Source organism: Octopus sinensis, linkage group LG16, assembly GCF_006345805.1.
Source record: "Octopus sinensis linkage group LG16, ASM634580v1, whole genome shotgun sequence".
Taxonomy (NCBI): Eukaryota; Metazoa; Mollusca; class Cephalopoda; order Octopoda; family Octopodidae; genus Octopus; species Octopus sinensis.
The window spans coordinates 14,948,339-14,974,910 of NC_043012.1; the positions used below are offsets into that span (position 1 = coordinate 14,948,339).

The window sequence follows — 26,572 nt, forward strand, 5'->3', positions numbered from 1 at the left end:
TTCAAGCTCATCATCATCATCATCATCAACATTTAATGTCTGCTTTCCACGCTGGTATGGTTGGATGGCATGACAAGAACTAGCAAGGCCAGGGCCACACCAGACACCATGGTCCGTTTTGGCTTGGTTTCTGCGGCTGGAAACCATTCCTAATACCAACCACTCCCCAGTGTGTGCTGGGTGTTTTTTTTACATGGCATCAGCACCAGTGCTTTTTACCTGGCACCAATACCCACACCAATGCTTTTTATATGGCACATTGGTTTTTTTCACACACCATGAAGGCGGCAAGATGGCAGAAACGTTAGCAGACCAGGCGAAATGCTTTCTGGTATTTCGCCTGCTGTTACGTTCTGAGTTCAAATTCCACCGAGGTCGACTTTGCCTTTCATCCTTTTGGGGTCAATAAGTTAAGTACTGGGGTCGATGTAATCGACTTAATCCCTTTGTCTGTCCTTGTTTGTCCCCTCTATGTTTAGCCCCTTGTGGGCAATAAAGAAATAAACATTGGTGTTTTTCAATTCCCAGACCAGCAATATGCTATGTCATTGAGCAAAACTCTTCACTTCACGTTGCTGCATCCCTCTCAGCTGAAATGGGTTTACCCTGCAATGGACTGGTCTTCTGTTCTTTTCATGCCAGCTTGGCTTGGATAGGATTTGATTTTGAGGCTGGATATTATAGACACAGGCATAACTTTGGTTAATAAATTTACTTCCCGAATCCTATGGTCTTGGGTTCAGTCTCACTGTTGAACCTTTGACTAGTGTCTTTTACTATAACCCCAGCATTTGGTTGAGAGAAACTGGAAAAAAACTTGTGTGTTTGTGTTTCTAGACCATGATGAACATTTTCATGGGAAAATATTACCTTGGCTGAAAACAGATGAGGGGTGGCAGCAGGAGGGGCATCCAACCATTGAAAATCTGCCTTAACAAATTCTCTCTGACCCATCCAAGCATGGAAAAGCAGCTGTTAAGTAATGACAATGATGCATTTCCTGCTACTAACTGTTTTTCAAGCAAGAAAGTTTCACATTCCACGGGTGTTCAAAAGTGCATAGCAACTGGTCATAATGTCAACAAGGAATAATATCATTGGCACCGCCTCACTCAGAAGGTGACAGATAAGATATCAACACACATGCATGCACACACACACACACACAAGCTTAATGTAGTTTCCATCTGTTAAATCCAGCTGCAGAGAATTTGTTGGCTTGGCAAGATAATAAATGCCACTTGGCCAGGGTGTCATGCAGTAGGATTGAAATGGAAACGGTGTTGTTGTGCCCTTCCTAATAGCAATGGAGAGCAATTTTTATTGTACATTCTTTTATTCTATCACTAGCTTCAGGCGTTGGATAATGGCCATTCTATAGCACTGCCTTTCTTGGGTTACATTGATGAGGTTCTTGAGAAGACCCACCCACATCAGTGAAAGTTCTAGAAGCACTGTGTCCCACCCACACTTAACAAGAAAACTTCTCACACACCCTACCACAACAAACCAAACTACATCACTTCCTCACATTTCCACTTCATGCACCATGCTTACCTCTCACTCCCCAATCCTATCCTCTTGGCCCTGAGTCACTATATCATTGCTCTCCACTCGACCCCAACCTGTGTGTTCTAGTCACATGCTTTGTCTCACTGTATCATTGCTCTCCACTAGCCTCCAACCTGTGTGTTCCACCCACATGTAACAAGAGAACTTTTCACATAACCTATCCCAAATCTACATTTCTACAACACTTCCTCACATTTCCTCCTTCATACACTATCCCTACCTCTCACTCTCCAATCCTGTTTCTCTATCATTGCTATCTGGTAGCTCTCCACCCCAACTATATACACCCAGGTTTTCACCACTCACCCCACTCCTCCAAACTCTCTAATCGCATTTCTTTCGCAATATCCTGCTGCTTATATTATGACGTTTGAACCTCAAGCGTATGCCCTGGCTCTTGCCACCATCTCTCTCTACCTTTGCTCAACCATCCCATTTATATTCTGATCCCTGGCACATGGCCACAACCCCTCTCCTGCTGTCCCTCACTCTCTCTCTCTCTGTCTCCTGCACTTCCCTCAGGTTGGGTAACCATGTATCTTCTTTGTGACAGTGCACCTATTTCTGTCTTCATTCCTTATCCCCTCCACTTCTCTCTCTCTCTCCAGCCAGGTAATCTTGTACCTTCACTACGGCAAGACACCTGTTTCTGTCTCTGTCTTACATCATCTGACGCAAGATCACCTCCTACAATCCCCTCTCAAAAGATCTTTTTTTTTGTCTTGCAAGGTACATGGTGACCCTGTCAGTGCAGGTGCCACTTCAAAAGCATCCAATCCACACTGGAAAGTGGTTGGCATTTAGAAGGGCATCCAGCTATAAAAACCTTGCCAAAACTGACCTCACCTGTGCCTGTGCTACGTAAAAAGCACCAAGTCCACTTTGCTGAGTGGTTGGTGTCAGGAAGGGAATCCAGCTGTAAAAATCCTACCAAAACAGCCACAGAAGTCTGGTGCAGGCTTCTACTTGGCTGGCTCTTGTCAAACCATCCCACCCATGCCACAGCGTGGAAAGCAGACATTAAACGATGATAATGATGATAATATATATATGTATAACCAGAGACCTTTTTTCTGCAATCATTGCTTTGTTTAAATTTGAAATTTTGAAATGTGGTGCAATAACGAAGACACACCAAAAAGTCAGTGCACATAATCCACAAGAAATTTTCTTCTCTCAGTATCTCGTTGCACAAAACTAGATTTTACGCATTATTCATGAATGCATATTATATGTGAATAAATAGAATTTAAGTGAAAGGAAATGAATTTTTATCATGTTCACTGCATTCTCAAACAGCATTAGAATTGCTAGTGAAATTGTTGTTCCAACAGAGTATTGAATTAATCCTTGATTCTATCCAGAACACATTGCACACCAGGGTGCCTCTTATAATACAGATGAAGATAAAGAATTATAATCGCAAAAAGATTATTTTATTCTGATTGCTTTGGTATTGTCTGAAATGACTTTTATTTGAATATGTTTGGTTTTAAGTATTTGGTGATGTACGTCATTCACTTACCCTTATTTTCTTTTTTTCTCTCTCTCTCTCTCCATCAAAAGCTATTGATGCCCGTGAACGACAACACTGGGTCGATAAGTTACGAGCAACAGCGGAATATCACACTGCAAACTTGGCACAGGTAAGTAGAAAGACGCTATCATACATCTTGTAACAAAGTTGTCTGCTGTATAAATTGTTTAAGAAACCTACCCATAGGTTTGGGCATGACTGTGTGATTTCAGGTTCAGTCCCACTGCACTTCAGGCAAGAGTTTTCTACTATATCCCTGGGCTGACCAATGCCTTGTAAGTGAGTTGGGTAGATGTGTGTGTATACATATATCAGCGTTAAAAGTGTGAAATTATAATGATCTTTTGGATGTTGACTGACGAGGAATTAGCCATGAATTTTCTGTTTGTTTTTGTAAAATTTTCCGTCTTTAGTGTTTTTATTAAATTTTTGAAATACACACACATTTATTAGTTTGTCTCTCCTTCCACTGCCTGACAAGTGGTGTCAGTTTGTTTATGTCCCTATAACTTAGCAGTTAGCAAAAGAACCTAATACACTAAGTACCAATCTTAAAAAATAAGTACTGGAATTGATTTGTTCAACTGGGACCCTTCAAGTTATCTTTTGTTTAGTGTCTTTTTGTTATTTAATTCCTTGTCAGCTCTTGCAGAAACCTGTTGACCAATGGCATTCCATTTGTGGCCATCAATTTTATGTAAGGCCCAGCGAACCCAAAGCCACATTATCCAACATCTTTTATTTTTTTCATAATAGGGTTGTGATTTAGGGTGTGGGATTCCTGGCAGGCCAAGCTTGCATAATATTATGTACCATCCATTTGATCATAATATATATTATGAGGAGGAGGTGAATCTGACAAATCTAGACTGAATCATTTTGGCACGTATATTTGTTTACAGTGAAAAATTCATTCAACTGAAAATTTGAAGCAGTACATTAATGAGCCAAGTTATACAGTAGCAAATTGAGTGATGTCATATTGAGGGTTACAGGAGGAAGTTTAATAATGATGATTGAAATTCTGCTTGTGTTCAGCAGGCTAGTATTCTCCTACAACCATTGTGTAAAAGGAATTCTAATATTTACTATCTTCACACACATACACTGCATTAAACCCAAATTATATACAGGTCTGTATACATATAGTTTGTTACAAAACAAATCAATAACTGTTATTATAAAAAAGTACAGTAAATTGATTTTGTTTTTACATTCACCTTTTCCTTTGTACTAGCTGGGGAGGCTTTATAAATTTGTACATTCATGTGTGTTCATAGAGAGCCAATGTCATATTGCTAAACGGCTTTTCTCACACTGCTCACTTGTTGTGTGTTCAAAGATAAATCATCATCATCATCATTTAACATCCGCTTTCGATGCTAGCATGGGTTGGACGATTTTGACTGAGGGCTGGCGAACCAGATGGCTGCACCAGGCTCCAATCTTGATCTGGCAGAGTTTCTACAGCTGGATGCCCTTCCTAACGCCAACCACTCCGAGAGTGTAGTGGGTGCTTTTTACGTCCCACTGGCACGGGGGCCAGTCAGGCGGTACTGGCAACGACCTCACTTGAATCTTTTTACACATGCCACCAGCACAGGTGCCAGTAAGGCGATGTTGGTAACGATCACGCTCGAATGGTGTGGGCTGGTTATGCCCCTGGTATAGGCCATGAGATTATGTTTTCATTTGGCTTGCCGGGTCTTCTCACGCACGGCGTATTTCCAAAGGTCTCGGTCACTAGTCATCTCCTTGCTAAAACAAAATGTTGACAAGAATTATAGAACTTCCTTAAGAGCATATTGCAGTACTAACCAAGCAAGCTGATACATTTGCTGTAACTCGTTTTGTATTTTCAATGAGTTCAAATGACTACTGCTGCCACACCAGAGACTATTCCATCAGGACTAACCAAGCCTGTCTAATGGTAAGACAAAGTTACAGCAAAAAAGTCATTAGACTGTGGCCATGCTGGGGCACTGCCTTGAAGAGCTTTTAGTCAAATGAATTGACCCCAGTACCTTTTTTTTAAGCCTGGTACTGATTCTGTTTGTCTCTTTTTCCAACTACTAAGTTATGGGATGTAAACAAACCTACAGTGGTTGTCAAGTGGTGATGGAGGGGACACACATACACACGACAGGCTTCTTTCAGTTTCTGTCTACCAAATCCACTCACAATGATTTGTTTGGTCTGAGGCTATAGTAGAAGACATCTGTCCAAGGTGTTGTGCTGTGAGACTGAACCCCAAACCATGCAGTTGGGAAGGTCCATTTGAGCAGATTCTGATTACATCTACCAAACCAACAGCAGCAGCATTGGTTCCATTTATATCCATCCATTAGTGCAGGAGGGCATCCTGAGTTTCCCTGTTGATATTTGCTTTAACTTCATATTCACATTGAAGCATTTTTTGCTTTCTATGAGATGTATCTTCCGTGACATTCAGTTAATTTTGATCTGATAATAAAGAGATTAATCGACAAATTCTTTTTTTTTTCTTGACCTTGAAGTAGTAAATAGAAAAATGTTCTTTTAAAGAAAATGTCAACAAAAGTGCTGAATTCCTTTACATGTAGAGCATAATGTTTAAAGGGTCAATTTGTAAAAAATGAGTGCGGGGTGTATATATATTAACTCTTGTAATTGTCATTTTAGTAAATAAATAAATAAGTTGACAAAATATGTCTAAAAGTTGATGAACCACCTATTGATCCTCTCCATTTTTTTATTACTCTCTCTCTCTCTCTCTTTCTCTCTATCTATCTATCTATCTATATATATATATATATACATATATATATATATATATATATATATATATATATATATATTATATATATATATATATATATATATATATACTCTGTTATGAAGATAAATGTTCTATTAGTCAGTCAGTTGATAATCAGTGTATATATTTATATGTGCCTGTGTGTGTTGGTGATTTGTCTTGAAAGGCAATCAATGTAAATCATGGTTAGACAGGAAGTCAACAAGTTACCAAAGTCCGTTAATCCATAAACAATTTATAAATACAATACAGTTCATCTAAGTACTTTTGTTACTGCTAATAATTTTGATAATACAGTTCTATATTTAAGGGATGAGTGATAATGTACATTATTTACATTAGATGTATACCAATAAGAAACTTAATGGAAATGTTGACCTTCTGTGTAGAAACTACCTACTTCAATATGGACACTGATACATATCGACAAGAAGAGGGTTTAGCTTTGGGTTCGCCATTATCACCGATAATAGCCAATATATACATGGAATACTTTGAGAATTTGGTTTTAGGATCAACACCACTAAAACCAACCCTATGGCTGTGATATGTTGATGACACCTTTATACTCTGGCCCCACCAGGAAGATGTCCAAGTGCTGTTAGATCGTGTGAACTCAATAAAGCCATCCATGCAGTTCACAATGGAAAAGGAAAAAGACAATCAGCAAGCATTCCTGGACGCACTAATAACAAGCACCACGTATGGGTTCAGGACATCTGTATACCGCAAACTGACCTTCACTGGATAATACCTCAACTTCAACTCCCACCATCCATACAGTGTAAAGAGAGGGATGGCTCAGTGCCTAAAACATTGAGCAAAGAATATAAGTAGCGATCATAATACTCACCATGAAGAAGTGATCAGGCTCAGTAACAATCTATTAAGCAACAACAATCCCCGAAAACATACTCTCCACTCCAATTATGAAGAGAAGTGAGGATGAAACCGATAAACTGTCCAGTCTGCCCACCCTATGTGAAAGGCCTCTCCGAAAAGATCCAAAAGATATGTGGCCCATATGACATCAGAACAGTATTCAAGAGTAATACAACACTTTGCAAATATCTCGTTCGAGTAAAACCATTAATAGAAGAGAATATGACCAAAGACTGCGTGTACTCCATCCAATGCAGTTGTGGTAGGTTATACAGAGGCGAAACATGTCGCCCCCTCAAAATAAGGGTAGAGGAACATCGCAAAGCTGTGACACAAGGAGATATTGATAAATCGGGTACAGCTGATCATGTATGGAAAAAAGGAGACCACCTCCCCCTGTGGGATGAAGTTAAAATAATAGACAGAGAACACCACTGGAAAATACAGAAACTAAAAGAAGCAGCACATATGCTAGGACACAACAACCTCCTAAGCAGACCAAGTGTAGATATGAATGGCATATGGGAACCAGAAGGATAGGAAAATATTAGATTTATAAGCCCTAAAATTCACTCCATAATTGCCCTCAGGCATATGGCTAGTGGTTAAGAGCACAGGCTACTAACCCCAAGATTCTGAGTTCAATTCCAGGCAGTGACCTGAATAATAATTACAATATCGAAAAATACCTTGGGAATGAGAACCCAGGTTTGGAAATTCCCCAAGACACCTGATGAAGGCTGGAGGGTATATTAGCTGAAACGTGTATCCATCAAATGTAAATAATGTAAACATTTTGAGTTGATCAAGAATGCTAGAAACTAGAGCAGGGTTGACTTGTAATATTTTTTGATTCTTCTGATTAGTTTTCGAATTATTGTCCTGAAGTTTAGTTTTCTTCATTCTTTTGATTGATTGCTTAAATCAGTGCACTTAGTTTTGTTTTTTTTTTTTTGTTTTTTACTAATCTCAGATTACACTAATCCTACTGAAAGTATCCTTATGTTAATCTCTTTTTCTCAAATAATGCTTCACTGTGTGTGAGTACATGAATGAATTGTTTATGCTTTGATGAATCTGTTTAGATGTGAGTTTGTAGAATAATTTGTCTTAGCATTATTATTGACTTAATAATATTTTATTTAAAGTGCTTATAATCAACGCTGTATGGAATGATGTAAAGCATGTTACTCGATCAGATTTCTGAATTTGTTTATCTTAAGCTATGAATGCTGGGAAATTTACAAAGGAAGCCATTGTTGTCACCCGCAGTTCAGTGCTGTAAAACAATTCTGTCCCTTAAAATAAGTGCCAGCGTTCTTGGATCAGTGTCAATCTACTTATTCATGTATGTTATGTGGATGCCTTTGCTGTCATTCTTCACAGAACCCTCCACCGGTTCAGACAAGACACACAGATGGAGGAGTTTTGTCGGCTTCAAACAGCGATTGCTCTGCTTCATCAAGGAAGCCACCAAGTGATCTAAATGCTAACAACAGACGACTTGCCAATTCAACGGAGTCTTTACCCACCATTGTGACAATGAGGTGAGTATGTATATTTATGAAGGGCTTCATTACTGCTTTATATTTCTATTATACGGGCAGTAAACCTTTGTGCTGTTTATGTAAGTAAGGTACATTGTTTCACTTAACTCAGTCAGTGTAAATGTAACTAGATATTCGTTTGGCTGTTTAGGTGCTTTGGAGGTAGAAGACATTCCGTTATAAAACGTTCTAATTCATGCAAAATCCAAATCTGAAGATTGTCTAAACCACAACTGTCACATTAAATCTTCTGCTCGTTTTCAAGGGGTCATGGGGTCAGTGTATAACTTATGTTTCTGGAGTATTGAGAGAATGCCTTCTAGAATAATAAATGAAAAATGAAGAAAGCTTCTGACAATGCAGGAAATTCTTTTTAAAATCTTTGTATTTCGGGTGCAAAGGTCTATCTTTAGAGGGATGCAGTCAAAGAAATGTGTGTCTATGTAGACCCTGTCGTCTTGAATAGGTGGATGGGCAGTGACCTTGTTTTAGTTTGGTGCTTGTAGCAGTAGCTTCCCAAATGATGGTGTTAATGGTGCTGTGTCATAAAGGTCACACTGAGGACAGTGGTGCCATGCCATAGAGGTCACACTGGGACAGTGGCTGTAGGTTGGCAGCAGTGGTGGTGGTGGCAAGTGCCATGGTAGTAGTTGGTGGTCGTAATAACAGTAAATGTTGTGGTAGCAGTCAGTGATGGTTTTGTCTACATCGGCATAGTTGGTGATGGCATTGGTGGTGTATGTTCTTGTAATAGGCATTGACATGGTTGTAGCTGTCAACAGCAACATTTCTCATTGCAATGGAAGCTGTGGTAGTGACAAATAAGGGGCTGATAGGCAACAGTGCTGATCACTGTCATAGAGGTGAAGATGCTAGTTGTGGTTGCAGTGATGCAGGGGTCAGTTTGTAATATATTTATAGGTGCCACAGGCCCAACTCAAATCAACTATAAATTTTCAGGTTAAGTCAGTGAATCAGTATGGATTCCTTGATATGGAGATTCCCTGTATTCCTTTCTGTGTCCAATCTATCTCTCTCGTGATGTTGCTGCATTTGATTAAGTGTTTGTGGAAGGAAGATGCATTTGTAGTCAGATGTTCCTTCAGTCATGTGTGGAATGGTCTGACCATACTACAGATGTAATAGTCACTGCATTTGGAACACTGTATCTGGTACACTACGTATATACGTAACACTTGTTTGTGTTTTGGATAGGACAGTTTACTAGTGTGCAGGGCTGCTGTTCCACATGTGACCTCCTTGTTGATAGTTGTCTACATTTGGACAGTTCCAAGTGGACTGGTAGGATGTTGAAGCTTTACTTGTGAGTGGCCTTATGGATGGCAGAGGTGATCCTCTCATTAAAGTGAGTAATTCTCAGGAATCAGGTCTTGGAGAGATTCCTCTTGCCATATTTTTTTGGCTTGTGTCCATGTAGCGTGTTTGTGAAGGATGCTGGGTGTCTGTTGATTCCAAGTATCTTGAGGAACTTTACAACCTCTGTGTCCTGGCTGGTGCTGTCACAGCATCTGTAGTGTATACAGGCAATCTCATTTTGTGTGTAGCAGGTCTTCTCTTGTTATTTTTCAGGTAACTTCATGCAGAAAAGTCTATTATTTAAGTAAATTATAACAAGTAGAATTAAGGGCCTTGTCTAGAGATAACAACAAAAGACCTCTCATAGAATATAAATTTATGATCATACTAAAGAAAATTCTGGGTTTTTTTTTTTCTTTTTCAAAAAAAAAGATGTTTTTTTTTACTTTTTAATTAAGAACCTTACTGAAATTGCTATTTAACCGGGGAAAGTTTTCCCCGTGTCTTAATCTGCAAAAATATATTATTTATTTTAGGAATGTCAGTCTAACTTAAACCTTTAGCATTCAGATTACTCTGTCAAAATGTAATGCATATTTATTCACATTGTTTTGAAATTAATCATGTATTATCTTGTAGCTTCAAGATTTCAATGATGTGGTTGTTTATTTTGAATAAGTTTGTAGGATAGATGTGAGAGGTCAGATCTGGTCTGTTTAAACATAAAAGGGTAGAATATTAGGCTGAAAATGAATGGTTTAAATTCCAAAGAGTTAATATTTCATTCCGTGTATTAATAATTTCAAAAAATGGCTTGAGTCATTCTATGGTCAGCTGAAGAAGGGTAAAATTGATCTTCAAATTTTGGCTTGGATCATCAACATGTCCTCTGCATTGGCTGTGGTGGTGGTTGTCAGCTATTTCTTAGTGGATTAGCCCTTCCCAATCCCATCAAGCACAGATCAATGTCTTTTGTAGACGCAGCCTCTGGTTTTGCCTGCCAGGACTCGGCTGTTTTGTCCTGTGCTTCATTCTGGTGTAAAGCATTTTTCATTGCCAGTTATGGTGCAGTAAAGAAGTTTCTGTTTACGTCCATGAATAGCAAAGTGTTGAAGGAGAAAACTGGCAGCAATTGAAGAATGCTGGGGTTTGTTTCTTTCATTCAGAGCATATGGCACCCATATATCAAGTTTTTGGACCTTACCCATAAAGTGAAGGTGACAGGCCATGATATCATGAGAGCACCCTATCTACTTGGCCAATCTCTTAGTGGATTAGCTCAGATATCATGGATAAGCTCATTCAGTTAATCTTCATTGAACTTAAGTTGGCTGAAATGCAGAGAGTCTGCGAAGCCAAATTTCTTCTTGAAGAGTGAAAACCACCTCAGTTCTTTCAGTAACAGCACAAATGTCTCAAGTTACTTTGACAGCTTTGGAACTTGGATTGAAAATGAAGAAAAGCTAGTTTTTTTCCTTTACTAGTTTTAGTTGTTGGGCTGTGGTCATGCTGGAGCACTGAAATATTGCCATATGCCTGGAAAGATGTAATATTGATTCAGATATCAAAAACAATAGTAGAGTAAGAATACTGCTACATATCACCATATGACATCATCATCGTTTAACGGCCACTTTCTATGCTAGCATTGTTTTGGACGATTTTGACTGAGGGCTGGCGAACCAGATGGCTGCACCAGGCTCCAATCTTGATCTGGCAGAGTTTCTACAGCTGGATGCCCTTCCTAACGCCAACCACTCTGAGAGTGTAGTCATTTATACCAAACTAAATTGGTTCCTTTCATTTCAGATCGCAATACAAAGTGCCAGTTACTCAATCACCATCTGTGGATCCTTTCAAAGATGTTAAGGAGTATCTTTTTCAAGCAGCGGAATATTCCAGCAACTTAGGAGAAAAGATTACAGTCAGTCATCTTTTTATTTTTATTTATTTTGAAAAGAAATGTTGTCCTATTTTTTGTCATTATTATCATTATCATTATTAGTGAGCTAGAAGAATCCTTAGCATGCTGGGCAAAATGCTTAGCAGCATTTTGTCTGTCCTTCCATGTTGAGTTCAAATGCTGCTGAGATCAACTTTGCCTTTCATCCTTTTGGGATTGATAAAATAACAGTTGAGCATTCCCTTCCTTCTCCCTTCCTACCAAAATTTCAAGCCTTGTGCCTATAATGATTGTCATCATTTTGTGATAGTTGTATGCAAGTGTCACTTTCCAATCTTCTGTAAAATCATGTCTGGTTGTGGTGAAATATTACTTTACTTGGAAACAGGTGGAGGTTGGCAACAGGACAGGCACCCAGCCATAGAAAGATTTGCCTCAACAAATTCTGTCCAGTCCATGTGAGCATGGAAAAGTGCACGTTTAAATGATGATGACGATTGTACCAAGTAAAAGCACTCATATCAGACCCACAGAGCAATCGTGCCAGTGTCGTGTGTGAACACTGGTTTACAAAATACTTTACAAAAACTGTGCATATATTTACATTTAAGGTTAATTTCTCTTACATTTAGAGCTCTGTTCATAACCCTTTAATTGCAAAATTAATTTTCATGGTCATTCCAGTAACACTGTTAAATATCTACCAAAAAAATTGTTGTCATCCTCTGTCACACGGTTATAATGCCCACTCCAGTATAGCTGTATAGTTAAACAAGTAAGACCATGACTATCTGTGACCATCTACTTCGTATTGTCTCTTCTCACTGACACTGACTTACAGTATTTATAATGACTAGCACATACCAGGTGAGAGGGGTGTACCATTATTACTATTATCCCCTGTAACATTTCCCTTTTGAGTTTTTTTTTCTTTGAGAGTGTAATTTTATTTCTTTTAATAGTAATAATTTTTACATCTCCCCTTTTTAGCACTATACTTCAGAGCTAGGTGAAAACTAAAAAAAGTTGAGGCCTATTTTGTATTTTGCTCAGTCAGTTTCTAATGCTAGTTTAAACTCATTGTATTGTTGAATAGAGCTCGCATTTTTCTTCTGTTGACTTGAAGCCATATTCTCTAATCTTTTCGAAAAGATTAGACTGGTATACCCTTTTTATGTGTTCTACATGTTGTTCATATGATTCACTTTTTATTAGGATATCGTCTAAATAGGCAATAGCAAGATCAGTCACCCAGCATTGTATCCATTATTTGCTGAAATATGGAAGGAGCCACTTTTACACAGAAAGGAAGCCGCTTAAGTTTTGTAACTCCTTGTGAGTTTAATTCCTCATTGTCACTGTTGTAATCCTCTGTTGGACTGTTATAATGTCCACTCCGGTACAGCAGTATAGTTGGTTAGACAAATAAGACTGCAACTATCTATGACCAGCTACTTCATACTCTCTCCTCTCGCTGACACTGACTGACAGTATTTATAATGACTAGCACATACTGCTCGTTACGTGGTAGGGGTGTACCATTATTACTATTATCTCCATAACAAAAATAGAATTGGTATTTTCTGCAAATCACATTGCCTCAATAAACTTGATATGGGCACAGCTGTGGCTGTGTGGTAAGAAGCTTGCTTCTCAACCACATGGTTCTGGATTCAGCCCCACTGCGCGACACCTTGGGCATGTGTCTTCTACTATAGCCTCAGGCCAACAAAACCTTGTAAGTGGATTTGGTAGATGGAAACTGAAAAAAATCCCATCACATATATATATATCATCATCATCGTTTAACGTCCGTTTTCCATGCTAGCATGGGTTGGACGGTTCGACTGGGGTCTGGGAAGCCAGAAGGCTGCTCCAGTCTGATCTGGCAGTGTTTCTACAGCTAGATGCCCTTCCTAACGCCAACCACTCCGTGAGTGTAGTGGGTGCTTTTTACATGCCAGAGAGAGAGAGAGATGTATCTGTGTGTCTGTCTCTATTTGTTATTCCATCACCACTTGACAACTGGTGTTGGTGTGTTTATGTCCCCGTAACTTAGTGGTTTGGCAAATGACACTGATAGAATAAGTACTAAGCTTTAAAAAAAATAAGTCCTGGGGTCAATTTGTTTGACTAAAACCCTTCAAAGTGGTGCTCCAGCATGGCTGCAGTCAAATGCGTGAAACAAATAAAATAGTATAAGAATATCCCAACAGAGGATCATTGCATGACGTCCCTCAACCAAAAACAGACTGGTATGGAAAGCTGCTTTCTGTATCCAAGAGGAATGGAACTTTGAGTGGTTGGTGTCAGGATGGGCATCCAATCACAGAAATTTTGCTAAATCTGACATTGGAGCTCAATGCAGCCTTGCAACTCACCAGATCCCGTCAAACCATCCATGCCATTCCAGTGTGGAAAACAGATGTTAAATGACGATGATGAAGCTTCACAATTTTTGATAATTTTTCCTGACAACTTCATTTATAAAACATTTGCCAAAACTGCTTACAAATGACAAGGGGTACTCCCCACCCACCCAATAATAGAAAATTCTTCAACTTTGATTAGTTGCCAACCCTTTAAAAACTAAAGTTAGGTCCAGATATTTGGGCTGGTACTGATGCCACTTACACACAGACACACACACACACATCCTAGGTAGCAGTCAAAAGTGATTTCAACTGGTGCCACATCAAAAGCATCCAACCCGCACTGTAAGGTGGTTGGCGTTAGTAAGGGTGGTTGGTGTTAGGAAGGGTGTTCAGCCATAGAAACGAGACAAAATCAGACTGGAACCTGTTGCAGCTCCCCTGCTTGCCAGCTCTGGTCAAACTGTCCAACCCATGCCAGCATAGGAAAACGGACATTAAAGGATGATGATGATGATGATGATAATTCATTTGCAGATATTCAAATTTATAATCAGAAAACTAAAATTAATTTCACGTCATGTAATTAGTTTAGCCTTCTAAGTTCAAAAGAGCAACATCTAAAAGTTCTTTACATAGAAATCATTTGAAAATAAATTAGGAAGAATGAATTTTACAAATATTGTTTCATTGGTTGTTTATTAGTTGTAGATTTACAAAGCTGAATGTTATTGTTAAAGATGGAGTTTGAAAGTTTGCTAACATCCTTTTATGCCGTGAGAAGCTTGGTGTATTCCTCTCCTTTTTTCCCTCAGCCATGTTGAAGTAGATGTCATAATATTTACTTCATTATTGGAGTGAAACATTGAGTAAACGACTGCCCTGTAAACAAGGTGTAACTTAATTGTTTTCGTTGCCTTTGTTTACAATGAATTTAGCTGAAGGCAGTGAAGTGGCAGAAATACTAACTCACCACACTGAACATCTTTTAATATTTAACCACTTTGTGTTTAACTACTGCTGGAACTGACATTGCCTTTCATCTTCCTTGGGTCAATAAAATGACATTCAGGTTTGCATGCCCTGGCATCAATTCAGTTGACTGTCTCTACATATTCCTGGCCTTGTGCCAGTTTTCCATTATTTCAGTCTTTTGTTGTCTTTAACTAGTTCTACTGTGACTAATTAGCTAACCTTTTCAACGACACTGCTGCATGACAACTGTTTTAAAGGTATTGTGAGAAAGCAGTGTAGTAACACAAGAATAAAGAGAATGATTCTACGTTTTCATCATTTCGCAGTAGCTAAGTTTATTAGTGCAGCTTCTTTGAACTTGTAAGTGTTGCTGTTTATTATGGCTAGTAAGGAGGAGAGTGGATAAACAAACTCATTAATGCAGTGCACAAAATACCTATTTCTTTACTACCCACAAGGGGCTAAACACAGAGAGGACAAACAAGGACAGACAGAGGTATAAAGTCGATTATATCGACCCCAGTGCATAACTGGTACTTAATTTATCGACCCCGAAAGGATGAAAGGCAAAGTCGACCATGGCGGAATTTGAACTCAGAACGTAACGACAGACGGAATACGGCTACGCATTTTGCCCGGCGTGCTAACGTTTCTGCCAGCTCGCCACCTTGTGGACAAAATACTTTGCAGTATTTGTTCTGGCTCTGTGTGTTTTGAGTTCAGATCCCACCAAGGTCAATTTTGCCTTTTTCCTTTCAGGTTTGGGAAAATAAACTGCCAAACAATACTGGGGTTGATGATGTTGACTAACTCCTCTTAATTTCAAGTTATGTGCCTATGTTTGAAAGATTAATTAAGGCTTGTATGTCTGGCCTTGTCCCTATGTAATAAAAGTTATTGTTTGTATGGATGGTAAAAGAGTAAGTAAGTTGAAAACATCTATAGTGTTAGGTTATATGCCTTATGGTATTATTCGTATTTTGTAGTAAAATTTGTGGAGAATGGCCTCATCAGTTGTAGCTTTCCAATAGATCAATCACTGATTCATTGCTTTGTGGTGAAACTGATAAAGAAGTGTCTATCTTGAACTTTGTAAAGAGCCATTTTTCCGGTTTTCTTTTCCTGATGTTTATATTCTAAGCTGATATGAATCAGTGTGTGTGGATATATATAATCATCATCTGATGTCTGATTTTGATGCTGGCATGGTTGGATAGCTTGACAAGATTGAGCAAGCTGCAGGGCTGTGCCAAGCTCCTGTGTTGGCTTTGGCAGGTCTTCTATGGCTGGATGCTCTTCCTAATGCTAACCAGCCAGTATCTACTGAGTATTTTTTTTTTTTTGTTCTACCATTTGTAGTGAGGTCACCAAGACTGTTTCCACACACTGTCCATCTACCAAACTTCCACTCACCAAGCTATTGTCCAACCATAATAAAAGACAGTTGCCCAAAGTGCAGCCCATTGAGAATTAATCTGGAACTGTGTGGTTTCAAAGCAAACTCATTAACCAATCCTCTGCTAATGTTTATTACACTCTTTGCTTATAACCCTGAAAATATAATACCCTGATGAAGTATGGTGTTCATTAAATCAACTACACTCCTCTTTTAAAACTTGTGATCTTGTCCCAGTAATATAAATCCTAATTAACCAAGTGTCAGAAATGTAGTTTTGACTTACTCTGACTAATTAGCTACCCTTTTCAAGGACACTACTGCATAACGACTACATTTTATAGTTATTGTTAGCAAAAAGTATGATGAGGAGGAGGAGGAGGAAAAGCTGCTGCATCCCCTGAAGTGGTTGTTATGTAAACCGATCCCTGATGCTGCAGGACTTCCCTTCTTGCCTGCACTTGTAGTTTTCAGTTTCCACAATCTTACACTTTGAACTCACACACATGCCACAATCTTTTGGATATCATTCGCTCCTGACTGATGGCTGTATTCATCATTAAAGCAATTTCGTTTTCTACAAAGTATCTTCTTACTTGACAACTTCACTTTTAAACTATGTAACCCTGGCCTCTTTCTGTCACTAACTCATTTCTGTTTGAGAACAGTGATGCCCCAACCTTTATTACATTACAGACCAGTTTCATGCAATACTATTTTCCCACAGACCAAGAGATCACGGTGCATAACAGATCATAATAAATGCTTAATATATAAGTTAATTTCATTATTTTAGTTTCTTTATCAAAGCTCTTTCGTCATATATCTTGTGACCTCTTCAGTGAATTTATATCCCACATGTCTCCTTCCTCCCGTACTGCTTATTCCACAAAATTGAATTAGCAGAATGGGATGAGACACATGGAATAATGAGTTACTGAAGGGGTCACAGGATGTGTGATAAAAGAGCTTTGATAAAGAAACTAAAATGATATTAAAGCTGAAAGGAAAAGCCGAATATATAGTGTGTGTGTTTAATTGGTAAAATATGACCATCCCCAAGCAAAACAATATCTGTTTCAACACATGATTTCACATCAAGAATCTTACAAAACAAATACATATTACATATAAAATTAATTTAATTATTACATATAAAAATATACTTATATATATTATATGTAATATATACTTATTTATTACATATGCAAAAACACCATGCGGACTGCAATAATAAATAAAACAGAAATAAAATTTTTAAATATGTTCTTTCTGTAGAGCCCAATGCATCCTTCAAAACTTCCATGCTTCCTGAGATTCGCCAACACTACACCTGAGTTTCCCCACTCCATACACACGCAAGCATGTATCTGACTCATACACTGTTCACTTTCCAGACATTTCTACATTACTGCATATGCTTTATACATAATTTTGACAAGTTGTGGTGCACCTGAGCACTGTATACAATAATTTCATTATTATTATTATTATTATTATTATTATTATTATATGAATGAGCCAAGGCCCAGCACAAGTCTATGGTTTGAGATTAATAACTCTGGTTCTAGAAAATCCCAAACTTAAATGAACCTTTTCATTCTTGTCATCTCTTTTACTTACACCTTTCTTTATTTATTCGTTCAGATTTTGGCACAAAGCCAGCAATTTTCAGGGGTGGGGTTAAAATCAATTACATCAACCCCCAGTGCTCAATTTGTACTTACTTTATCAACCTCAAAAGGATGAAAGGCAAAATTGACCTCAACAGATTTTGAACTCAGAACAGTGACAGATGAAACACCATTAAGTATTTTGCATGACTGTTAACAGTTCTGCCAGAACCATTAAGACTTTGAAGTCTCCATCCTGGTTTCAATTTTGTTACCTTTGACAGCTGTTTTGACACATTCAGATCAACATTTACAGAACTTTATAATCAGGCTGAGTAAAAAAAGTAAACAACGTTTTGAAACACGAAATTCATCACAATATATTTCAACAATGTGGAAATTTTATTCATCAAAGCAACTACCATTACAATCAACACATTTTTTGCCAACGAGTTACAACTTTATTTATTCTGGTTCCATAAAGATCTGGAGTTCTGGAGTTGGTGAAATCTTTGAAAGCACTTTTCAGCGTTGGTTTGAGTTTTGAACTCCTTCTGTCGCAGGAAACCTTCAAGCTGCTTGAAAAAGGGGGAGTCAGTAGGAAAAAGATCCGGGGAATAAGCAAGGTGGGGAAGAACCTTGTAGCCAAATTCCCTCAACTTCTGGAGCGTCATTAGTGAAACGTGTGGTCGAGCATTGTCATGAAGAATGATTGACCCTCTTCTTCTGTTGACCAGTCTGGGACAGAGCAGTAGCAGTTTTTTTATTCGTTTTGGCAATTTCGTGTCAGTATGTTTCTGCAGTAATGGTTTTTTCATGTTTTAAGAAGTTACAGTGGATGAGTCCAGTAGTACATCACCAAACAGTCACCATAACCTTCTTTTTGAAGAGCTCGGGTTTAGGCAAAGTTTTCGGTGCTTCATTTTGGTCCAACCACTGCAAAGAATGTTTTTTTTTATTATTGTACGGAATCCACTTTTTATTGCAAGTTAAAATACAGTCAAGAAATGGATTGGACTGGTTACGGAGAAGAAGCGACGAGCAAATTTCATATCTGTGCATTTTCTGATTTCCATTCAAATCGTGAGGTACCCATTTGTCAAGCGTTTTTGATTTTCCGATCACATGCAAATGGTTGCAGGCAGTTTTCTGGCTAACTTGAAGTTCTTTCGCCAGTTCTTGAGTGGTTTTACGTGGATCTTTCTCAATGACGGTCTTTAATTGACTGTCATCAATGACAGATAGGCGTCCACTGTGCTCATGACCTTCAAGGCTCAGGTCTCCACTGCGAAATCATTTAAACCATTTTCTAGCTGACCACTCACTGGTCATTTCCTCACCAAATGTTTTGTTGATATCGTGAGCAGTTTCAGCTTCTTTACGTCCTTTCTTTGAAGTTGATTAGCAAAATTGCTCGAATATCATGCTTTGACAGTTCCATTTCAGATGAGTGTAACAACGGTGAAAAAAATATCAATGTTAATTTATTGATGCATTTCGACAAGTCTATGTCTGAATTATCAGACAATTACAAAAATAAATGTTAAAAAAATTTTTTAACTCTGCAAACATCCTGTCTGAATTCTTCATGGTTCAAAACGTTGCTTGCTTTTTACTCAACCTGATATTTCAAATTCTGTGAAAGTTGTAATATATATGTTGTTGTTGTTTTTTTTTTTATTCTTCCTTTTTATTTATTTCTGTCCTGATTGGTTCCCTAATTTCCTACGCTCGTTATTCTCGTTTTCAGCCCCTTGCCTTTTCTTTATCATCATGTAGATTGTCTCAATTTGAATCAATTTGAAATAATGACATTGAAAAGTTTTCCAAAGAATGCATTCAATGTGGCTGTGTTGTAAGAAGTTTGCTTCCCAACCACAGGGTTTCAGGTTCAGTCCCACTGCATGGTACCTTGGAGAAATGTATTTTACTATGAGCTCCATGCCAACCAAAGCCTTATGAGTGGATTTGATAAGCAGAAACTGAAAGAGGCGGTGAGCTGGCAGAAACGTTAGCACGCCGGGCGAAATGCTTAGCGGTATTTCATCTGCCGTTATGTTCTGAGTTCAAATTCCGCCGGGGTCGACTTTGCCCTTCATCCTTTTGGGGTTGGTAAATTAAGTACCAGTTACACACTGGGGTCGATGTAATTGACTTAATCCCTTTGTTTGTCCTTGTTTGTCCCCTCTATGTTTAGCCCCTTGTGAACAGTAAAGAAATAAGTAACTGAAAGAAGCACATCGCATGTGTGTGTCTTCAAATTTGTGTTTGTCCACCACCACTCAACTGGTGTTGGTTTGTTTATGTCCCTGTTATTTAGCAATTTTGACAAAAGAAATTAATAGAATAAGTGCCAGGCTTTTAGAAAATAGGTACTAAGGACTATTTGTTTGCCTAAACCCTTCAAGGCGATGCCCCAACATGACCGCAATCCAATGACTGAAACAGGTAACAGTGAAAGAAACATTTAAATAGTCATAACTAATGAAAAGTCAATGAAAATAAAAATTCTGAAAGAGGCAAGGGAGGGAACTCCATAAACTCCATTCGACTTCAAACTAAATGGAAACCCACTGAGTGGGGAGGGAGTTTTGCCTTTGATAGCCAAAGCATCACAGCTGGCTTTGTTTCACTCTCACCAGACCATATCAGTGTATCGGTCCATTTACAAAAGTTTCAACTCACCATATTCATGCAGAAAACATATCTTAAGAAATTTTTACATATTATAAATTTGTCTTATGAGGAAATTATTTTCACACCCAATTTATCAAAGTTAAACCCTATATAATAATAATAATGAAATTATTGTATACAGTTCTCAGGTGCACCACAACTTGTCAAAAGTGCGTATAAAGCATATGCAGTAATGTAAAAATGTCTGGAAAGTGAACAGTGTATGAGTCAGATACATGCTTGTGTATGGAGGGGAGAAAATCAGGTATAGTGTTGGCGAATCTCAGGAAGCATGGAAGTTTTGAAGGATGCAGTGCTCCGACAACTAACAACTGATTCCGGCAGTCTGTTCCATGCTTCAGCAACTCTCAGCGTGAAAAGGTGTTTCCGAAAGTCATGGGAGCTGTGCTGTTTTCTGACTTTGTAAACATGTCCACGGGTGTTAGATGGGTGGAGTTTGAAAAGGTGCTCAGAGTTATTGTTTGTGAGATGGTTAATAATTTTATGGGTGTCTGCCAAGTCAGCTGCCAGACATCGGAGTTTCAATGTGTTACAATATATTTGTGTTACACACACACACACACACGCTTGAGAAGACACATGAAGGCAAGTGAAATCATACATAAAAGGAACCGATGCTACACTACACTCTCAGAGTGGTTGGTGTTAGGAAGGGCATAGAAACCAAGCCAGACTGGAGCCTGGTGCAGCTCTCCAGCTTACCAGTTCCAATCAAACCATCCAACCCATGCCAGCATGGAAAACGAATGCTAAATGATGATGATAATGATGTGTATGTGTGTGTGTGAAAATTAAGATGAAAGCCAGTTTAGTTCCTAATTAGGCATCCAAATGCATTTGAACCATCCAATGCTGAGTTTCAAATAATTGCAGTCGTGAAATGTATTTCTACTGGTTTTTTATGTGTCTTCTCTATATGTCATAATTAGTAAGACTGCTAAGTACAGTGGTTGACTAACCATTATACTGAAAGCCGAGTGGATAAGGATAATTACCATTATCCACTTGGATAATCTATGTGGATTTCTAACCCATACAGTAACTGTTACTGTCCTCTATTTGCCATTATTCTTTAGTCCCAAGTCAACTCTGATCACGCTGACTTATGATTAAAAGCATTCCAACTGTTACTATCCTCTATTTTTCTGGTGTTATGTAGGATTACGTTATCTAAAGTATCCCTTAGTTAAGGGTTTAAGTGTGGGATTTGAGTGAGATTTCTCCTCTGCTTATAGCAAGTTGAATGATCCTGTATAAGCTCTCATTGACTCTTCTCTATTTGTTTGCATGTTGTGTATGTGTGTGTGTGTACATATTTAAAAACTATAGGTATTTACTTGGAAGCAAAAGAAAGTATTACAAGTGTTGTTCTGGTCAAGTGTTCTGACACTTATTCGTTCTCATGATAGTGACTGAATAACCATCAGCAAATCTGCCCTTTGTCTTGCTTTAATATCTTTATTAACTTCTGATATTTAACGAAAGCAATTAATATGCCAGCTCTTATATGAGCTGAAGGAAAGAATGACAGTCTGTTTTCTCTACCTGTATTTGTGTTATTTCCCCTCCCCCCACCGCAATTATTCTTGGCCTCACAGAGTGTCTGTTTTCTTTAAATTATTATAAACATGATGTACAATTCACTTGATTTCAGAGGGAGTTCACTTGTAAAGCAGTAACTGTTTTAAAATTTTCCTATCTCTTTCTCTTTTTTGTAGGAACTTCCACATTCTGGGCAATATATCAATGGAATTGATAAGGTAATTTTTACTTCTATTTACAATATATTATTCTGTATTAACTCTGCTTTATAACTTTCTCTTGACAGAGTAGATAAAACTAATTATTTTGTTTTAATAGTTTTTATTATTTGCTTGTTTCATGTCCTTAATATTTCGATATATACAGACATAGCAAAGATCAAAAGTTCAACTCACACTCTGATTCATCAAAGTATTTGACCAACACATTCATGCCATTACTTGCCCGTCTTTTTCTCTATCTTTTCTCCATTTACTCTGTCCTAGACTTCAATATCCAATATGTCCTTTTTTATATAAAAATAAGACTGTGTACTTTATGGGGAATTCGGTTGATTTTTCTAGTAGTCCCCTACAGGCCCCTTCATTGGCTTAAGAAACTTATGTTAACATGCAATTTTATCTAAATATCTGATAAATGGAATCTGAAAAAAACAGAAGATACTTTCTCAAAAATAACATGCAGCCTAAAGAATTCTACAGGGTCCCTAAAAGATGCAGATAATTACTAGTCATTCTTAACAGTACTGGTGTGTTTAAATGGCTATAAAATAGAATGATTTTAATTAGAAAACTAATAATACTGTAGCTTGAGAAAAACTCTGTATGCTTTTTGTTGAAATACAGGCAGCCCCTTTGTGGTTGCAATACTTTGCTAGAAATATTAGCTAAGTCTCTTTTAAATTATATATCACCGTCTGTGTTTTAAAAATTGCATTAGATAATGTCCAGGGTATCTGAAAAAGAAAAGAAAGATGAAGTGGCCTGGGACAGACACTCTTTGATTATAGGTATACTCAGCCAAGACTGACCTGTAGCTAAAGAACAGTGCTCTCCACCAAGTAAACTCTCTCTAAGCCATTTAGTTCCAACTTCTCTGATACCAGATGTCTGTGTGAGAAAACAGTTTCTAGTGCTGTGTATGTTGGGTGGTGATGAGGCGGAAGTCAATTTCTCGTAACTGATTCAGTGCTTTACATTTCTCAGAAGAACTGATGCTGAAAACTTTGCATTTCATCGTTCTGAAAAACTTATTCAAGTGTTATGTATGGTTCACTCTATGGAGCTAAAATCTGGATATTAACAGGAGTATCAGCATTGTTTTCTTTCTTTTCTTTTTGCTTGCTGCCTGGTGTGGATTCCACCCCTATGGATGCATTCCAGTTACTCTCTTGATAGAGTTTGGTGATCCTTACCATTAGTCTTCTAGGATCCCTCTGCTCAGCCTCAGTGTAAGAAGCACCACTTATCTCAGTTCAGCTCTTCATGATCCACCATGCTGCAGTTCCATGGCTTCGTTGTATTCCTGGCAGAGTGGCAAATAGATGAGTGCATGTAGAAGTCTTTAGAGAATATTATGGACAAAACTCAAAACCAGTGATGAAGAACTAAGAATAGCAACAACTACAAATTCTGTGTATAATTAGAGTGAAGACTAAAATATTTTGACCATCTTAATTTGCTTTTAATGGCTTATTGATTCCAGAAGCTATGAAGAGAAGCTAAAATTGCTCAAAAAGGAGGAAAAGAATTCTCTGATGGATAATATCAAGAATTGGACAGATTTAAAAATACACTGTTAGGGAAGGCATACAACCATAGAAACTATGCCAAAACATTGGAGCACAATGCACTCCTTTGGACCTGTCAGATTCCGTCAAACTGTCCAACTCATGCCAGCATGAAACACAGATATTACATGATGATGAACACAAGAAAGATGATGATTCATGGTGTTCAATCTGCTGACAGAGGACTTCGTCATCATCATCGTTTAACGTCCGTTCTCCATGCTAGCATGGGTTGGACGGTTTGACCGGGGTCTGGGAAACCAGGAGGCTGCACCAGGCCCAGTCTGATCTGGCAGTGTTTCTACAGCTGGATGCCCTTCCTAACGCCAACCACTCTGTGAGTGTAGTGGGTGCTTTTTACATGCCACCGGCACAGGTGCCAGGGGAGGCTGGCAACGGCCACAATCGGTTGGTGAATCCTTAAAAGCATGGACAATACTTGATTATGTGAAAATTATACAAATAACAGTTATTGTGTGTATGGAATACTTGTGTCAATGAAATTCTTTTTGAAGGGTGTGTGAACAGGTAAATGGAAGGAGGAAAAGGAATGGTAAAATTTATTAGAATGTACAAATTCTTGAGCCTGTGACACCTTGTTTATAAAGGCTCAACATTGTAGAACTTCTTCAGCTAAACTTTGCCATATTTAATCATTGTTGTATGAGTTAAGCTAAGGAGAAAAGACATCCTCCAAAGACCTGAAAGAGAGGAAGAAACTTTGGTATTTTCTGCAACTCTATGAAGTAGATGAGGTGTAAACATTCAAATATTGTCTCTCTATCTTTCCAAATCCTGCTGCATTTCACCTGGAAATTTTGGTCCTCCAAAGTTATTTTGGGGTATAAGTCAACTTACTTTAATTGGCTGTAAATTTTGATCTGAAAAACTAGACATGTATGTTGGAAATATATAGTACAGTCATTGGTTACTGCAGTGAGAGGCAATCTTTGAGAGCCAGCCTGCTCTGAATGCTTGCAACAGGGTGTACTTAACTACAATTCATTGAAATGTGATGTTGGTGGTGGTGAACTGTGGAGTGGACTTGATTGTAAACACAAAACACTCTTTCAGCCATAATTCAATATCTCTTCACATCACACGACTACACCAGTTAAAAGTAATTTCCTCCTGCATGCATAGATTGTTACATTTTTCATCTAATATGGACATACCTGTGTGTGTGTGTGTGTGTTGATTGATTGATTGATTTTTCTTATTTTTATTCTTCCAGGATCTGCTCCTCCTGAAAGCAACATCTTCTGCCACCGTTCATTGTCTTCAAGATTGCCTTAATATTCTCCAGATGCGACAAGTAATTAAATTTTTTCTTTTAATTACTGCATTTAAAATTTACAGTTATTCGTTTTCAGTATATTTCCATAATTGAGTTTTAGTTCTTCAAAGATGAATTATTTGCTGCTTTGCTTGTGTTTTTCTCTTCTGCCTCTTTCTTGCTTCCAGCTGCGATTGTGAAGTTATGTATTTTTCTCTTACAGATTCGCAAATGATGCCATCACAAAAAAAAAAAAAAAAAATGCTTGACTAAGAAATGATTTTCAGTATTCTAAGAGAGTTAAATAATTTAATATGTTTTCAATAACACTAATTGATATTAATAAATTGCATGTACTTCGTTAAATTTTGAACTAATATATTGGAATTAAATTTCTATAGAAAAGGTTTTAATAATTAATAGAATGTTCTACCGTATCTAATTTGTACAGTACATTTGAAGTCTGTAAACTGAACTAGTGGCAGTGTTATGTACAATGAGTTTGTTGTAACCATGGCTACAGTAGCAGTATTATAGACTGTTGGTAATTTTACTGTAACCATGGCTACAGTCGCATTATTAAAGACTCATGGTAATTTTACTGTAACCATGGCTACAGTCGCATTATTAAAGACTGTTGGTAATTTTACTGTAACCATGGCTACAGTCACATTACTAAAGACTGTTGGTAATTTTACTGTAACCATGGCTACAGTCGCATTATTAAAGACTGTTGGTAATTTTACTGTAACCATGGCTACAGTTGCATTATTAAAGACTGTTGGTAATTTTACTGTAACCATGGCTACAGTCGCATTATTAAAGACTGTTGGTAATTTTACTGTAACCATGGCTACAGTCGCATTATTAAAGACTGTTGGTAATTTTACTGTAACCATGGCTACAGTCGCATTATTAAAGACTCTTGGTAATTTTACTGTAACCATGGCTACAGTTGCATTATTAAAGACTCTTGGTAATTTTACTGTAACCATGGTTACAGCAGCATTATTATAGACTATTGGTAATTTTACTGTAACCAATGTTACAGTAGCATTTAGATTATTAGTTTTCTGTTGTAACTATGGTTACAGAAGCGCTATTACAGATGATAGGTAATCTGTTGTAACTATGGTTACAGAAGCGCTATTACAGATGATAGGTAATCTGTTGTAACCATGGCTACAGGAGTGATATTGGTCTCTTGTTACTATGACTATGGTAGCAATATTATATAGAGTCTGTTGTAACCATGACTACAATAGCAATACCATAGACTGTTGGTAGACTTATACATAATTACATCAACAACAACAAAAATTAAAAAGTAGCACACTTTTATTCCCACTAATTTTCT

General features: G+C 37.8%; 1 protein-coding gene across 5 annotated transcripts in view; it reads left to right on the forward strand.

The window, feature by feature from the left end:
• The window catches only part of LOC115220397 (oxysterol-binding protein-related protein 11), a 158,821-nt gene that overhangs the window by 97,782 nt on the left and 34,467 nt on the right, over window positions 1-26,572 (forward strand). For all 5 annotated transcript variants that reach the window (XM_036509896.1, XM_036509895.1, XM_029790518.2 and 2 more), the window contains 5 exons: window positions 3,139-3,218; window positions 8,175-8,335; window positions 11,462-11,576; window positions 22,327-22,368; window positions 25,174-25,254. In XM_036509896.1, coding sequence (XP_036365789.1) covers window positions 3,139-3,218; window positions 8,175-8,335; window positions 11,462-11,576; window positions 22,327-22,368; window positions 25,174-25,254 — 479 coding nt within the window. The remainder of the gene's footprint in view (window positions 1-3,138; window positions 3,219-8,174; window positions 8,336-11,461; window positions 11,577-22,326; window positions 22,369-25,173; window positions 25,255-26,572) is intronic.